Source organism: Lathamus discolor, chromosome 1 (assembly GCF_037157495.1).
Source record: "Lathamus discolor isolate bLatDis1 chromosome 1, bLatDis1.hap1, whole genome shotgun sequence".
NCBI lineage: Eukaryota > Metazoa > Chordata > Aves > Psittaciformes > Psittacidae > Lathamus > Lathamus discolor.
The window spans coordinates 88,637,877-88,656,442 of NC_088884.1; the positions used below are offsets into that span (position 1 = coordinate 88,637,877).

An 18,566-nucleotide genomic window follows, 5' to 3' on the forward strand; every position below is an offset into this window, starting at 1 on the left:
ACAAAGTTAAAGTATTTTGGTGAGGGAAATGAAGGGCAGGTTTGTGCTTGGCAGATAGCAGAGAAGGCGAGCACAGCGGTAGCTGGAAAAGGCAGTTCACAGGCCTGTTGGCAGATAGGAAATGTTGGCACAATGCATTTGCAGTTTAATTTCAATAGGCTGCTAAGCTCTTAAACACATTAAGCATATCCACCACTGCTGGCAAAATCTTTCCTGTCTTTGACTGCCACTGCAATGCTCCCTGCCCTGGCTGGGCCCCAGGGCCATGCTCTGGACTCACCTCCAGGCACTTGCACGCTCAGCCCTCCCTTTCTTGTCCTTAAGAGGCAAGCCTGGGTTTGTGCGTGCACATATCTGTGTACAGAAACATTCAGCTTTATGAGGATCTAGCTTTTTTCCTTCTGAACTTTTAAGGTAGTTCAGTGAATCATAGAATCATAGTATCATAGAATAGTTAGGGTTGGAAAGGACCTCAAGATCATCTAGTTCCAACCCCCCTGAAATTCTGGTCGCCTCGCTGTCTTTTTACAAGGTAAAATTAAGTGCTGTCACTCACCTAGGGCTTTTGGCATTATTGCTCTAAAGGTCCTGCTCTGCCATGGTGATCCCTGTTTCAAGCAGGATTATCAAACAGCGCTTGGCTGGTTCTTGCTCTCGGCTGCCAGGTAGGCAGGCTGGGTGTCATGTCTTCCTGTGCCTTAGGTACCATGGGGCTCCCGCTATTCTGCACCCCCCTTTGGTGGTCTTGGCGTTAATACCTTGCTGTAATGTTGTACTTGTGAGGGGCTTCTGAAGAACTGACAGTGAAGCTGAGATGGATTTAAGTCATGAACAGCCCTTCCCCCAGCACACACACACTTTCCAGCCTCATCTCCCAGTTCACACACTGTTCCTTTGAACATTCAAAGTCTCACACATGACTCTTGCCAGTGAGAAGTCATCTGTGTGCAGTTCTGGTATCCTCAAAACAAGAAGGGCATGGAACTGTTGGAGCAAGTCCAGAGGAGGCCACAAGGATGATCAGGGGCTGGAGCACCTCCTGTATGAAGACAGGCTGAGAAAGTTGGGGTTGTTCAGCCTGCGTGAAGACCTCAGAGCAGCCTTCCAGTATCTGAAGGGGGACTATAGACATGCTAGAGAGGGACTTTTCATCACAGACTCTAGCGACAGGACAAAGGGTGACGGGTTCAAACTGAAAGAGGGGAAGTTCAGGTCAGATATAAGGAAGTTCTTTATTGTGAGGGTGGTGAAGGGCTGGCACAGGTTGCCCAGAGAAGTGGTGAATGCTCCATCCCTGGCAGTGTTCAAGGCCAGGTTAGACAGAGCCTTGGGCAACATGGTCTAGTCTGAGGCACCCATGCCCATGGCAGGGGGTTGGAACTATATGATCTTAATGTCCTTTCCACCCTTACCATTCTATGATTCTATGGTTTCAGACAAAGTAGTGGCTGAACAATTAGGCCCTGAGTGGATCATGACCCTGACAACATCCTCAGATAAGACACTTCCAAAAAGAAAATGCTGTCCCTGAATAGTGAGAGTGTTCTTTTAAACTGCACTTTTTCTTTGGAATCAACCTTTCTGCAGTTTCAATCATACACTGTCAGCTCAATCACAAATCACAGTTGACTGGGTCTTTCCCCCTCTTTTCCTTGATGAAAGAAAGAAAAAAACAAAAGCTGTAGCAGAAAGAGAAAAAAAAAACCCCAGTTCAATAAATGCCAAGATGGCCCAATGACAAAGATGCTGGGAACTACTGATTCCCCTTTTCTCACCATACCTTCTGATGACCCCACATTCAATTCCTCAAAAACAAACAGTCCCACAAGACATCAGCTCAGCGCAGCCTGGTTTCTTATGTACTGATACCTGGAGAACACGGATACCAAGGATGGCCTCCAGAGCTGCCTCTGCTGCAGCTTGTCCTTTCCAAGGCAACACTGAAACATCTCTTTCTACCTGGCCACATCTTCCCTGACACACCCAGGCAGTGTGACACCTCTGAAACCTCTGCTTTGCTGGAAAAGGCACTGGGCTCCTTCCCAGCTGAACTGACAGTCCTGTCCCCTCCATTCCCACAGTAAAACCAGGCTGAAGCCATGCTGCAGACGGGACAGGAACAACAGGACGGCTTCCCAGGGAGTGTGGTTATTTTAGCTAAGTGTGCAATTGCATTTTCAACATAATTAGGTGCCTAATTGTGTGCCTAGGCCTAGCTGATGTATCTGCACATGTATCTAATTATGATTTATCTAAAGGCTCTCTGGCCATAATGCTTGCTGTCCAACCCAAGTGAGAGATGAGTTTGAGTGGTCACTTTTCCCCAGCTTTTGTTTTAAACTGAACTATTTACCTTGGGTTTTTAAACAACTCCAGCTGACTGAGCAGTGGGAACACTCCAAATGGGTATTACTGCAAGCCAAGCACAGTGCTGCACAAACATCTGTGAAAAAAAGCTTCCAGGGGAAGGCCAGTGTGAGGTTAATAAATTAAATGTCCATGTAAGGCTTCCAAACAATGCTGATATTGGACTTCTCCAGTGGTGTGGCTGACGCACAAGCGATCACCAGGGTCAAAAGGGATCTATGCTTTTTCAGTACATGTTAAAGGGGACCCACAAAGATAGCTTTTGCTGTATAATGGAGAATGTCACAAATGTCACAGCAGTACAGTTTGTGAGATCTTCCTGAGCAGTGCTGCCACTTGCACTTTCCCTGTGTCTTGTCTAACAACAGCTGTGAAAGACTACAGTGAGGGTTTTGTTCACTAAACCGTAAACCTGAAAAAGGCAAAACAAAACAAAACAAAAAATAGACACACTTTTTTTTCCCCTTACATTTCCTTTTACTTAAATTCTCTGTATCCTCTCTTAGGAATATTCAGCTGCCTTTTATCACACAAGTAGCTTGACTTGGCCCCCATCAAATTCTCAGGACGAGGTAGGCTACACTGCCATGCATTCAGACGACTTAATAAAATCAGGGCTGGGAAAGTGTCTGTTACTTGCCTTCAGTGAAACACTTTTTAGCCTAGAGTATCCAATCTCTCTTTATGGTGTATGATGTCAAAAACACTGCACAAGCAGAAATCTGTGTTTCTTTTGCCACAGACAATAAATCTTTAGTGTCTCCTCTTGATATGCATCACTCCACTTGATCTCAGGAGGCACTATACATCTCTCTTTCCCTCTGCTGCTTCTAACAAGGTCACTTTCCAGTGATAAAACAACTTTTCCAGAAGGTATAGCATTCAATAATTAATATGTGATAATAGCTTCCCAAAGCAGTGCTTTAAAATCCTAATGCATGCTCTTCACAAACAGCATGAAGAACACTTAAAATAAATTTGAGTAGCACATCTGAAAATACCAGCCTCAAAACGTTAAAACATGTATAACTAAACTTACCACCAACACAAACAAATCTGTATCCACCTGTCCTGGGTTCAGCAGTGGCAGCCATTTTTCTCCTTAGTAGCTGGTGCAGTGCTGTGTTTTTGACTTTCAGCCTGGGAACAACGCTGGTAACACTGATGCCTTTAGTTGTTGCTAAGTAATGTTTACTCTGACCAAGGACTTTCTGAGTCTCATGGTCTTGCCAGGGAGGAGGGGAAGCTGGGAGGAAGCAGAGACAGGACACCTGACCCAAACTAACCAAAGAGTCATTCCATACCACAGCACGCCATGCCCAGGATGTAGAACTGGGGGCAGTTACCCAGAAGGGCTAGATCACTGCCGGCGTCAGGCTGGGTATCGGTTAGCAGGTGGTGAGAGGTTGTATTCTCTCCCCTTGTTATTTCCCTTATCATTATTATCATTGGTGGCAGCAGTAGTGATTTGTGTTATACCTTAGTTACTGGACTGTTCTTATCTCAACCCGTGGGAGTCACATTCTTTCGATTCTCCTCCCCATCCCTCTGGGAGCGGGGGTGGGGAGGAAGAGGGGGAGCGAGAGGGAGACTGCGTGGTTCTGATTTACGGCTGGACTTAAACCACGACACCACTCATGCCAAAAGGGAAGTGAGCACTTCCTCTCTTACCAACCACCACCATTTTACTACAAGTCTAAGAAGCTTAAGCATATGCGTACAGTATAACTTTCTGCAAATAGGAAAATAGAAATCTCCTGCTGCTTTTGCTACTGCGTATGTCAATTCTGTAGTAATAGTGTCACAAGTGGTAGGTTACTCCAGAACGTGCAGGACAGCCAGTGAACCACAACTGGGGAGAGAGACCATCAACCAGAAGTTGTAGTGATCACAGAGCACCATTTCCTATTGCTGTTATGTATTTCCTTCTACCAGCCATTTCACTGCTGCTCAACCAGCTTTTCTGAGTGATCTCCAGTGAAAGTAAGGTTTGACCAAAGCACAGAGAACACTGCATCAGAGAATTTACTGGAAAGTAAAAAAAAAAAAAAAAAAAAAAAGGAGATTACCAGTCATTTCTCACAATGTTTTTCCTGGGTTTTGGGTGACTTTACAGTTGTTTGGATGGGGTGTGCATTCATCATAGCCAGAGGAAATGGAATTTTGTTCACACCACAGAACTGAGGTAGTTGGCCTCTATGCTTCCCCTTGGGGAAGAGGAAGCCCACCATTTCCCCAGGGATTCATCAGGAAAGAGAAGCAGCTGAAGCCTGAGTCTCTGCAAGACCCAGCCATAACTGCAGACACAAGCTCTGTGCCCAAACCAGCCTCTGCTGCTGCCTGGTGGGAGCATTTGCTGGGTCTCAGCCGAAACCAGGACAACCAGAAACATGGTCCACTGCATTCTCCTGTTCCTTTGCACACCTTTCTTCCTATTAGAAATGCTGTTATTGGAGGGAAAAAGTCTTACTTAGTTGTCATCATAATCCTAATAAAATGCCCATCAAGTTCATTAGCCAGCTATGATCTCTGACCATCTCCTTGGGGTCCATCCCTGTCGTGTGACCAAAGGGAACCACTGTCTGCTACTAACGTGTGGCAGATTGGTTGTCAGGCCTGACCCCAAGTGTCATTATGGAAAAACGACTGCACAAAGAAAGATCATTCCCTTCAACTGCCTGCGACTCCAACTGCCTATTAGTGGGCAGAAGCCTTTGTAGATATTATTTCGTTAATGAAATGGAATAAATAATCTGCTCAACTGTGACAGATATTCTAAGTTTAAGAAAGTCAGCCAAAGCTCTCCTGTGGCGATGGCAAATGGAGCTAGCTGAGGAATGGAATCAGAGAGAGGCAACAAGGAGGAACTGGGACAGAGGGGGAAGCAGTCCTGATGCGAGAATGTGCCCTACAATGAACCGTCTATCTTCTAGGATGAACAGTTTTTCTTGGTGGCAATAAGCAGGATTTCTGTATCATTTAGAGATGTGCTACAATTTGTAATGCTGGGGAGAGCTTGGCTTTCATAAAATCACAGAACGGTTTGGGTTGGAAAGGACTGTAAAATCATCCAGTTCCAGTCCTCTGCCATGGGCAGGGATGCCTAGACCATGTCAGGGACACCAGACCATGTCACCCAAGGCTCTGTCTAACCTGGCCTTGAGCACTGCAAAGGATGGAGCATTTGTCACTTCTTTGGCCAACCTGTCCCAGTGACTCACCACCCTCACAGTAAAGAGCTTCTTCCTTATATCTAACCTGAACTTCCCTTGTTTCAGTCGAAACCCATAAATGGACATGGACATTGAAAAATTAATTTCACAACAGAAATAATTTTGAATTATGGGAACACAGGAAAAAGATCAGAAGCAACAAATATAATTTTTGATGACTGTTCTTCTTTTTCTCCCCACTGTCCACCTGTAACATACAACTGTCCCATTCAGCAGCATATGTGCTATAGTCCTTCTCCACTTCTAACCTTCCTCTTCATTCCTTGATTCTGCATGAGCTATGGAATCAATGTCAAGCCATGGGAACAGTGCCCTGACCTTACCTTCTTTTTGAGAATGTTGTATTAAAGCTAATGAAAAAATCTGCATGTAGGCAGTGATTACCATGTACAACTGCTTTAGAGCCTTTGCACTGATACAGTGAGTACCTGGGTGGGCATATTTGAACATACTCTGAACTCGATGAGCTCCAGTTTAGCACAAGCGTATAAAAAATCCACCCTGAGCCTTGAGATCCGGGCTGCCACAGCTACCTGCAAGTGACACAGACACATAACTCTTTCTAAAAATAGTCTTTTCAAGATGTTTTCTTCTGTTGGTTAGAGAACTGGAGCCCAGGGAAGTTAAAGGAAAACTAACCTATTTCTTTTCACCTCATTCTGTCACCAAGTTTCCCATCCCAGAACCTCTCTTAGTTCCTGGTCCCTTGATTTCCATCATCACTCATCTCTGTTTCTACAAGTATTTCTACTGATCTCCTCTATACTTAGGATTAATCATGTAAATAATCTTCTGTAAAGAAAGTAAAGACTGCAAAAATGTGTAGTATAGTTTGAATCTGAACAAAATCCAAATGCTCCAACTCTATCACAGTCTTCTTCCTTAGTTTATATGCTCAAATCATATTAGTATTTTCTCCTGCAGTCAGGACTTCAGTAAATGTTACTGGGATTTATCACACAGTTAGGTAGATGCAGCTATAGAAAGATGCACTTCTATTTGTAATGCCTCTCCAGCAGGAACTTGTTTAAAAATAAGAAAAGGGAAAAGCGAAGGCCCAACCATTAACTCACCAAAACTGGGGAAGATAAAAAGGTAACATTTCTAGTCATGATTTATGTCTGAATGGACAGAGGCACAGAGACGTGTGCTGTGCTTGTGTTAAACATGACTTAAATCTGCAAATCAAAGGTAATCAAGACAAATGGCATCTATAACCAAAATGGATTAATATACATATCACCATAAATAGAGGTATACATGTTTCTTGTATGGAAATGAACCTTTGTTCAAAGCAGGTTTTTCACTTTCATTACATTTTGCCAAAGAGAGTGTGCTGCCTCTGCGCATGCAAGTGCTCCCACAGCCATTTGTATGCATATATACATATAAGAATTTCTCCATACCAAAATGTATGTATGTGTAAATTGTGTGAATGTAAATATAAGATAGGCCATATGTCCCAAAAGTCCCAAAAGAGCATCTGATGTTGATATGTAGACAGTGTGTTAAGGACCTTCCTAATTAATAACGCAGTTTAAAATCTCTTGGCAATCAATTAAGATTAATGACAGAAGTCATCCTCTATCCCCTTACGCCCGAGTCTCAGGCTGTGAAAACCCTGGGTCGTGAAACTAATCCTGTTATCTGCTGCCTTCTTCATCTGAAAAGCCTACAGATTAACACAGCAGACATTATCGAATTTACAACCAGCCGCTCGGACAGCTGCCCTACTTTCAGCACTTAATGGAAAAGGAACTAATCTGGTTAGGAGCATCAGACTACTCCATAAATCTGTGCGCCCAGGACAGTTAAAGCTCCCACGTCTCTTCTGGAGAGGAGCGACTGCATGAACCGTCAGCTTGCTTCTCGCTGCCTAAGCTGAAACTAAGGTCTCTTCCTAAACTGGACTAATGAGATGCTCGTCATGAACATCAACTGCAGAAGGGCTGTGCCCAAGCTGGGAGCTGCGCTTTACAACCAGGTTTGGTTACACACACACTGTCCTCTCTTCATTCTCAGCCAGGTAGCTATTAACTACAACTGCTTTTAGTGTACTCCATGCTGTGAAAAAGATGTTTGAGGAATTAAAAAAACGAACTTGTTTTTTTTTCCTTTTTGAATCATACCCAATGAAACAGATACTAATAAAAACTATATTGCCAAATGAAATAATTTCTTGTTAGTATATAGCTTGAAGGGTTGGAAGAATTGCAGTGCTTTCTTTTAGGCATGCCAAGGGACAATTGATTTCATAAAATCATAGAATCATGGAATGGTTTAGGTTGGAAAGGACCTTAAATGCTTTGCTCAATGGCAATACTATCATTGAAGGAGGAGATCCATTGAACTGAGTCTTATGCTGTAGCTTGAATTACTGCTAGTGCAGTTTAATTTTACGCCAAAACGTGTACTACTTCTAAGCAGCCCCAGTAATCCTTCTCTAACTGCAACTTGTTACTTCTCTATGCATTTCAGCAACTTGCAGTGATAAAAAAGGAGCCAAATCACCTTCATTTTCTTCAAGGAGGTCCCCTTTGGTTAGAGAATGGACAAATAGTTCTGGGTTTAGAGAATACGGAAGTAAACCAAAAAATGCTGCCACCACTAGTTTCAATCCTGTTCCCGTTACCCCCTTAGGCAAGACAGCAGTGCTCACTGGGTTACAAAGCATGGGGCTAGTAACAGTGCTGGCTGAGGGGCAGCTCTGCTGCAAAGGGGTATGATGGCACTGCCATCATGGAGTGTTTGTTCTCAGTTGTAAGGCACTTACAGCCTCAGCCTTCTAACAATTAATGATTTAGTATTTCCTGCCTGTGCCAAGCTTAGGAATTACTGAAGAAACACAAGGGGAACAGTACCATGGAATTCATCTCAGAGAACAGAATACTGACAAAGTGTTTCTAACTGTGAATTGTGTGGTACTAATCAAGTCACAATGCATAGTATGCATTTGTATAACATAGAGATGCTCACAAAGTAACAAGAGCCTAAACAGATGTTTGTATTAATTCTGCAGCCATTATTATGAAAGAATCTTTCAAGCAGGTAAATGCTAATAAATATGTTTAAAATTAAAAACAAGTGTCATCCTTTTTATTAGGCCATTTTGTAACATTAAAAAAGCTATTCTCTAATTCTATTATAGAAATTTTTCTGTGATTAGCTACTGATGTTTTTTCCCTTTTACCAGTCCCACATACCTGCATATTGATAGGGCAACATTTTAAATATAAGTGCCATAGGCTTTTTGTGGACTTAAAGGAAATTTGTGTGCATCAATGTGCACAGGATCAGAACCTCAGCCACTATCAAACTGCACAAAGCAACATGGTCATATAACAATTTTGAAGAAACGTGATGATTACCTTTAGGTGCTAAGCTATGAAATCAGAAAACAAACACCAGGATTTGGAGAAAAGACCAGTTCCCAATGCTAGCATTGAGAACCTGTGTCAAGGTCTGTTCGCATGAGGTAACGATTCCCTGAAGAGGCAATGGCACTGCAATGGCGCATGCATTCCATTCTGCTTCCTGGCACAATCTCAGATAAGATCCTCAAATAGTTAACTGCTTTATCAAAGTACCCCAACACTACTGTGGCTCCCTCTTTTCTGCCCCTTTAATAACAAAAGGAAAGGAAGTACAGACAGAAGTATGAACACAGGGTGATGCATCATTTATAAATTAGCTTGTTAGTGCAGAAAAACATGGCTTTGAAAACAAAATCTCCTGTTGCGGACTCTCCTATGATGTTTGATGGGAGCCCTTCAAAAGAGTTCATGGCTTAATGGAGGCTGTTTATGTGGGGACTTCGATCTGTACCTGCTGTCCCCTGTCACTCCCTGGAAACTTGGCAGCAGATGTTGTAGTGCAAAGTTGTCTCTGAAGTGGCTCTCTGTCCTCATCTCTCCACCACAACAGAGTCAAACTATATTGGATCTCTTCATTTGTGCCTGAGGCATGTTTGGGAGCACAGCTGTGTCCACCCCCACTCTACCTTTTAGTGTTTCAGCCCCCAGGCGGCAAATGTGAGACCAAAACTGTTCTGCCACTCTTAGCTACATCTGTTGACAGTCCTGCAGCCTCGCTGCAGGCTGCCGAGGACCTGTGCCTCCACTCAGAACAGATGTCAGTGACAACCTGCTAGCTCACACCTGAACAAGCTTCCCTAATCTCACGGACTGATAGCTGAAAAATGGATCACTCCAAGGACTTCCTTCCACAATCAAAGCGACAGTGTTCAGTCCTCAAACTCGGCCACCTTCGGCATCACCTGGCAATGTGGCAGAGGTGGCAGACGAGAGGAGAGGGAGAAGGAAGAAACGGCTCACTCTGCTTTGATCTTTGATACTTCATGACTAAATTTCAATTACTTGATCAAGGACTTCAATTCAGCAGTGAATTCTTCTACAAATGGCAACTACCAAGTTCTTAAACCATAAAAGAAAGACAACAAATCAAAACAACTATGTGGCTGCTGTTCACCGTAACAGTGCTTCTGACATAACTACATGTGTGTGTGTCTTGCTGTGCATATGTGTGACTGCTTGGCCATTCACTGACTTAAACCCATCAGGGTACACCATGAGATCTCTGACTAGCAAGGTAGGAAACAGTAAACAGATTACACACACACACACACATGCACTCCCCAAGATAAAAAATATCATACTAGACACAAATTGCACTCTCATAGTGCCCCATGTCACATCTTAACAACCATTTGCTCAGCCTTTATTCATCACTACAAATGCTACTCCTTGTTTAGTGAGGAAACTGATGATGAGTGAGCTACTTCTCTGTTTTTCAGAAAACAGGATGTGGGTCACTGTCTTCCTGTCAAGTTCTGAGAAGTCATATGCCTGACTCCATGGTGGCTCAGCAAAGGCTTCCCTGGCAGGCAACTTTTAAGGTACCTACCTGTCTTAATAGTCAGAAACCCTCAAAACAGGGCCTGGCTGACAAATCTTTAGCCTGGTCATGCAACAGTTCTATGTTCCTATTTACGTTGATTTTTACCTGTTAAGCTGTATTGTATTGTTTATTTTTTATGTAGATTTGTCGTTGTTAATTCTGCTACATGTAACATACATGGTTTGTGCAAATGGTAACTTTCCAACATTAACAACTAGAATGCTAACACAAGTATTTGACAATGATATTTCTACCACTGCACTCTGACATTCTGCTTCTTTCAACACCTGTCTTAATTCAGTCTCCCCTTCTCCTCCTTTAGAACAGTACCAAACTACATCCCAAGAAAATAACGCAAACATCGATTTACCTTTCATTCTCCCAAAGGTAACACCGTCCTTTTAACCCCTCTAATTGTTTCATGTCACCTTTATGGTGTATGTTGCAGAAATAGTGTTCTTGCACACTACTACTTTGTGAGAGAACCTGACCTGCCAACACCCATCCAGGGCCATCTCATTTACAGGAAATCATTTACTCTCATGTCTCTTTAGATGTGCAACTAACAGGAAGCTAAATGGTCCTAGGAGGATGAAAATATTTTGAAGATAAATCAGTCCCTCAGATGAATGCTAAGATTTAAAATAATAATTTTGTGAGGAATAACAACCAGAAATACACAATGTAGTTGCACTATAAAAGGTTCAAGTAACAACTCTGCTTCCCAGTCATAGCAGCCTTTGTAGTGGAGGCCACTTTTTCATGGGTCACAGGTGAAGAAGAAAGGATTGTCTGCGGAAAAGGCTTCCTTACCTTTTCTTTTCCATAAAAGTTGCCTCTGGTATGGAAGTGCAAGTCCATGAGAAGCAGACTGCATTACAGTCAGATGGTCACTTCAATTTGATGTAGTTTTAGTGTTCTGATTGCCAGCCTCTACTCTTATAAATAGCTGGTTATAACAAAGACTTAGTATTTGTTACAGAGTTTACACTGAATGAAGTGTGTGCCATGTTCTTGTTTTTTAGCTGAACACACACAAAATAAAGAGTCCTTCACTCTGCTTTCAGATCTATGTTTCTGCAATATCTTGGGGCTGGTGTGATGCATTTCTCTATGCCCTTTGTTTCCCCAATGATTTATATTTCCTGCTGTGCCATTCTTTTGGCTGCAGTGCTTTCCTTCGTTAATGTCTCAAGATTGCCAGCATTCAGCAAGTGTTAAAGCCTGGCTGTGACATGCCCCACTTTTGCTAACCATAGCAGATGATACACACACCACACACAAACCTCATCTCCTTGCTGTGGTCGCATCAAAGAAACTCTGTCATACTGTCTTCGTAACAGTGCCCACAGTGCATCGAGTCGACCCTGTGGCAACAGAGCAACAGGACTTTCAGTACAACAAAATCAGTCAATGGAGAAATGTACTGGCAGCACGGAGCACCAGTTCCCTAGGGCCAGACAAATTTCAGATATGTCACCTACACCACGTGACCTAACCCACATTTACTTCTGAGCCATCCAGAAGTAATATGTTTATTTGCCAATATTTTGGGCTGAATTGCCATGTGTCCACCTGGGGTTTCTCTCACATCAATGTATTTGTTCTTACAGCATGTATACAGCAAGTTGGTCGTTCTCAAGCAGCTTTTGAACTGCCAGGGATGTGGTATACATCCATACTCCCAGGTAAACCAATGTATTGTCTGATCTTAGACGACTCACAGCACCTACAGAAGTAAGTGTCTTTATTTTACGCCATTTATTATGTTTCACTTGTTTATCAGACTTTTTGCATTATATCGTTTTATATAATCTTTTCCTTTTCTTGGTTGTATGGTTTTCTTGGTAAGTATGTGTGTTTAAAACTTAGTATTACAGCTACAAAAGGTGTCAGGTTAGGCTTAGTTAATTGCAGAATCACAGAATCATAAAATGGTTTGGATTGGAAAGGACCTTAGGATCATCTAGTTCCAACCCCTCTGCCACTGGCAGGGACGCCTCACACTAGACCATGTCACCCAAGGCTCTGTCTAACCTGGCCTTGAACACTGAGCTAGACCAAATGCCAACAAAGCAAAGGGCCCACAGATTTTAGTACCCTTACTAGGAAAAGGAAAACAGAATGTGGCATTAATGATGTAGTGTATTTAGGGCTAAAAACTGTTCTTGCTATTCATCCTGAGTAGGTGTTTGCTTTGAGAATAGTACGTTTCACTTGGATGTGAATACTTGAAAAATAATCTACACTTCAGCATGCAAAAGACTGGTTAGGTAGAATCCAGCCTTTAGCACAGAATTCTCTTGTACTGAAGACTGCAAAGATTACCTTAATTGGCGTATACCACTTCTGCTGAATGGCTGGTGAGGTAGGCTTTGGTTTAGGTGGCTTTGGATGAAAAGGTTCTTCTGGTTCTTCTGGGAGTTTCACCACAGCATTTTTTGCTTTTTCTAATCTAGCCCCTTCTTCAGTGGATCCTTTATCACCCCAGCGAACCTAAGGAAAGCCAGAGTTCAGACGTGAATGTGCTGTATGCAGTGGACAAGGGAACTGTTGCAAACAACAGAAGTAATTGAAAATGTTTAAATTTGGAAGAAGTTATGAATAAACAAGAGGGGAGGTGCTGAGGAAAATGTTCCCTCTTCATTCAGGCACTTTCAGTAGTGAAAAGGCAAGAGAAATACTGAAAGACAATTCAACTCTACTGTTCAGACAGGCTGTATAGGAGACAGGAAATCTGGGAAGTCTTCTCTAATTAATGATGTAAAGGTATTATTTCTAGTTCAGATTTATCTTAAAATACCAGACCTTAACCTGGCACTGATGACAGCCTAGATTTTTGTCACCCCAGATTTCCTAACACAGCATGTTTGCTGAGAACCCCAATTAAATAGAAGGCAATACCTGAAGCAGGTTTTAGCAGAAGCTCCTTGAAACTACTCAGGTTTCAAGTAGTCCTGCATGAAGATACATACTGAAGCAAATGCAGATAAAGTAGTCTAACATGCATAGTAAGCTAATGTAAAACATATAGCAATCACTGCCCTAAGTATACAGAATATATACAAAGAGTTCAAAGAGAAAGGACACCCGGGTTATTGCCCTTGGTGAGACAAGCACCTATTTCCATTTCCATAAAAGGTTGTACTTATTATGCTGTAAAGAGGAAATACAGGAAAAAAACCCCAACAAACCAAACTTCCCTCTAAGAGAGATGATTTATCTTACTACAGTAATCTTATTTCATCTTCTCATTGGAAACACTGTGAAGCAATGTGAGCAAAGATGTTTGCTGTATTATACAAAGAAGCAAACCTAGATGAGATTGTTACTTTATGACCCAAAAAGAGCATCTAAAAGCTATGGCTGGAGTTTGGAAGTTCTTGGTAAAACTGGCCTGGATTATTTTCAGTGCAAGACTTCCTAAATCATGCCATCTGCTACAATGTAGCCTATAAGGAGGAACTGACAGACCTAAAGTCAGGAAATCAAATTCTGACATTACATCCTGGGTAAATGTGACATGCTGGTGAGTCAAGAAACTCTTACTGGAAAACAAGTTCCTGCAGGACCTCACCAGCATACTCCTTTTTCTCAGGGATCTCCTGGCATGAAGAGAGAAGAACCTAAGTAAGAAAAGTCAGACAAGACTGACCTTCCACCCTGAAGGAAAGCATTAGGAGCATCACTGCACGCTGCTTGGTAGGTGCATGTCAGTTCTGTCTTGCTACCTTGCACTTGAAAAGTAGACAGAAGAACTGGGGTGCAACAACTGTCCCACTGCCAAGGGGTGCAAAATTGTTTTGCTCACCAGGAAGAAGACATGCCCCTGGTCTTCCTTCTGCTGCCCAGATGGAGTGGTAAGACTTCTCCAGGTCCTGCTAGGGCCACTCTGTAATGTGCTGGGATAAGTATGGCATAGGATGGGAGAAGGAAGCAACCTGACTTCACACTCATCAGCACCATACGCAGAATGTGCTGACAGAAAAAGTGCAGAAAATACGTAGGCACACCAGAGTCTAGGCCCCTTCAGAAAAATGAAATACCCTGAAGAAAAATCTTGTCATTTTATCACCACCAGGAAGTGTGTTTTTCCCCTGTAATCCCAGTATAAAGAGTGAGAGTAGCAAACTACAACAGAGCTTAATTTGGTCTGTAATATTGTAACTCACCTTGGTAAAATACACCATTGTTTCTCAGGAGGGGGATTGTTTTGGACCTTTCTGTTATTTTGGACCTTACTGTTTGGCTTGCTATTTAATTTCTGCTCCTCACTGGGGAATCCTCTCTCTGCAATATTAGAATGGGCTTTCAAGTCCAAGTAGGCCCTGCTGCCTCATTAAAATGCACCTGTGTCTTGCACTGTGATCAATGGTACTTTTATGGTGTTTTTTTATGAGATTGTTAAAAAACTATTTGAAACACTGCTAAAACCATTTACAGAAAGATGGTGGATTCCTTGCTGCTAAGATGACCTACTTCTTTGTATTAAAGTGACTTCACTGAAAAGAAACCAGGATTTGTGGAGTATGACAACACAACTTTCACATAAAAACTGACTGCCTGTAATAGGTGGGGCTAGAAATGGCATCATAAACTTTTAAAGTAATGTGAAACGGCAGATCCAGGAAGAGTGAACAATGCTGGCTACATGCTGGACTGTCGCAAATGGGTGAAGCTACTGGGGCAGGAAGAAGTGAAACAGGACAGAAGTAAAGCTCCATACTCAAATGCTCAGGCATTCATGATGTGGCACCCAACCCCAAAATTTGTTACTACTCTTGGGTCCCAAAGAAGGACACAGACTCAGCTCCCAAGAATGAGGTTCCCTTCAAGAGCCCATGTCAGCAGTTTCAGTTGGTTTACATCTTTAGCCCTTAGTCCTGCACACAATTCCTCATACAGATCAAGTTTTCTAATCTCATCATTACTTTTTGCTCTCCGCTCTGAAGAGGAAATACTGTATTTTTGCCACACGATGAACAAGGATTTATTTAAATGTTACCCATGTTACTTGTGCTCACCAGCTATCTATCAGGTTTCTGCTTCATTGTGCAAGATCCCATTTACAAACTGTAATGATTTAAACCCTGGAACCCTTCCCAGAGCCTCATCACGGCTACCATTAAAAATCCAGACTTGTAATTCTTTAATTTGGAAAGTATGATCTAGTTTGTCTCTGGAAAGAACTGCACAGAATGTTTTCTTTTTCTAGAATCTGTATCACTTCTAAATTAGCAATGCTGAACTGCTGAAAGAAACACATCTAAGCAGCACAGCTTTAAACTTGCATGTTCTTCTGCAGCATTTAAAAAGAACTCAAGCAAGGCTGACTCTTAGGCCGATACCTTTAAAGTTTCATCAAGATACATCAATATGACCTAAGTGGTTATTTCAGATGGAGAATGAAGTTAAAAGCTGCAGAAAACTGCTTTGCAAATGCCATAAAGGCTGACTTGACTATAAAATCTGACATAAGGACGTGCCCATAAGGATGCACATTTTTCATTCTGTTTTAATTAACATGATGCTATCGTGTCTCTTCAAAGACAGGCACTGTTGTCGCTCTGAGTTCCTTTGGGATCAAGCCTCTCCTTCGCATCACCATTGTCAGTGCATTTGGCTGGCCCACAGTTGGAGGACTTATGTTTCACTGTAATCTCTTCCAAAACATTGAGAAAAGGCTCTCACTCTCTCTTTCTCATTAGCTTGATGGAAAGAGCATGTCTTCAGGCAGCTATTTAAAGTTCCAGTCAAATGGAACTACTGAAAGCTGTTCTTTCATAGGCGAGGTCAAAATTGTTTGATACAGTAAAATAGTTTTCAAGGCGTACGTCACTGGAAGGAAGCACATATTATGCCCTTGTATTTCCAGTACACTTTGAAAGTCTTTGTTTCCACCACTTGTAGCCTCAGAGAGCTTGTGTGTCAGTAAATTGGCATCTCCCCATTACACAGACCTCCATCCTTTTAATTCCTCCAACTCCTCGTCCACCATAGTAGGAAGCATCCACTGTAGGCCATTTCTTGGTGGGCATGGGCTCTTGTTCTTCTTCCTGTCAATAAATTCAAACAACATTTACTTCAAAAGATAATTTTTTCTTCCCTATATTTTTTCTTCTACTATATTTCACTAGAGTCCACAGAGAATAAGTTTTCTTGTGTTAGGTGTGAAAGTTCAGATATTTCACTTCCCCAAGTGTTCACCAACTTCCAAACAAAATCTGGTCACGTTTGGAAGTACTTCTGATATTTCACATGAGAAAAGCATTGGTGGTAACCATCAGGGAAGTCCAAATGAAGAATCTGTGCATCCTACTGGAAGTCATTTATTTGACTCATATTTTTCCTTTCCACAAATAAAAATAAGCAAAACATACACAAAGAGAAGAATTTGGAGTGGCTTCTTCTACAGAAAATATAATGTCTTCCACGAGACAGATCATCAGCCCTACACGTTTGGATTCAACAGACGGTGTTCAGCAGATCTGCAGATAAAGGTTACACAGTTTCCTAAGCCAGCCTTTGTCAAACTCGCTCTTGGCTGCCTCAGCTCAGTCAAGTGTGCCTCATCATGGACCTAACTGTCAGAGTATGCTTGAGTATGCTCAAGCAATCATCTAAATCAAGACCAAGGGGGAAAAATACTGAAGACACTAGAACATCCTCTAGCGCATTATTGTCCATAAGAGGGAGAGAGATTCCCTTGTAAGGCTTGTTCAGTGTCTAGAATGGCAAAGCTGTGGGAAAATGCTCTTTAAGTCATACAGGAATCTTTTGATTGTTATACAAGAGCTTGTCAGTCTTTCTGTTTTCGCTGCAGAATGGGAAAAATAATGTTCAACAATCCTGGGATAAAGCCCCTAAATATTTCTGTGAATTTGGCCTGAATTCATGCCACACTGAGATGAGTGAGGCAGAACAGAGATTTGGACTTTAGCCATCCTGCTCTCAGCTTAAGGCTTCCCACAGGGCAGCTTTTTCTTCCAAAGCAGCTAGGACAAAGAGCTGAAGTCACAGAACACAGGAAAGCACAGAGTGGTGTGGTGTTAAGCAGTGTGATGAGCGAAGCACCATCATACCATACCTCTTTGGGAGCTGGTGGAGATGGAGGGGGGTCTTTGATGACCTGAAAGAGCCAAACAAACATACAAAAGCATAAGAAACTGCACTGGCAGCATCCAAAACCCAACAGAAAATTTTAAGAGTGAACTGTTTCCATCTGAGTTCCCTACATCTGCTTGCAACCTGGCAACTGCTGCTGCCAAGTCCTATCAAGGCCGCCTGGAAATTAACACCATCCATCTAATAGAAAATAACATCAATTGACTGGCAGACACTCTTTGGGCAGACATGTCTGCCACTTTGCTTCCTGACCGGATAAGATTCAGTCATTCTAAGTAAAAGCCAGTGATTAAACCCTATGGAGTTCATTAGCAAGCCTGGGAGGAAAAGCATCACAAGGTCTATGTGAGGTCTTGATTAATCTGGGGCCAAGATGCCAGCTTCCTCATGCCATGCTGCTGAATAATTTCTGGTGGAATGGTAAGTGTGAAATGCCTGCTAGTAGGTCAGGCTTCACTTCTAGACGTTCAGAGCATTTCCACAGATCTCACATTTGAGATCTAATCATTTCAAGTGTGTAGCTCCTTGACTGTTCAGTGTGGCACTCCTGCAAGGAGCAGGGAGAGTCACAAGGCTTCTCAAATGGCTTCTGGCTAAGACCTGCTCTTAGGATTATTTACTTACAGCTATATTTAAACCTCTACCTATAGTTTCTTCCTGTTCTCTTTCTCACATACATACTGTACATCTCAGGGAGTTCCTTGCTACTGACAGGAATCCACCAAGCAGAATAGGGAGGGGAAGAGGATAAATTCAGATGAAAAGTGAATGCGAGACATTCTTCAACAGAAAAAGCAGCTTCATGAGCTAGAAAGAATTTTAGTGATGTCAAGTCACCTTTCGCACTTGACTTTTGTATAGTAATGACTAAAAAATGCCCCACGAGTATCAAGGAGTCTCTTTCTGCTATGCTTTAATATTATA

At 42.4% G+C, this 18,566-nt stretch overlaps 1 protein-coding gene across 1 annotated transcript in view; it reads right to left on the reverse strand.

The window, feature by feature from the left end:
• ANTXR2 (ANTXR cell adhesion molecule 2) overlaps positions 1–18,566 on the reverse strand; it is a 108,526-nt gene that overhangs the window by 22,908 nt on the left and 67,052 nt on the right. The window contains exons 13-16 of the mRNA XM_065685549.1: positions 17,605–17,646; positions 16,478–16,573; positions 12,846–13,013; positions 11,804–11,884 (exon numbers count right to left, since the gene is read on the reverse strand). Coding sequence (XP_065541621.1) covers positions 11,804–11,884; positions 12,846–13,013; positions 16,478–16,573; positions 17,605–17,646 — 387 coding nt within the window. The remainder of the gene's footprint in view (positions 1–11,803; positions 11,885–12,845; positions 13,014–16,477; positions 16,574–17,604; positions 17,647–18,566) is intronic.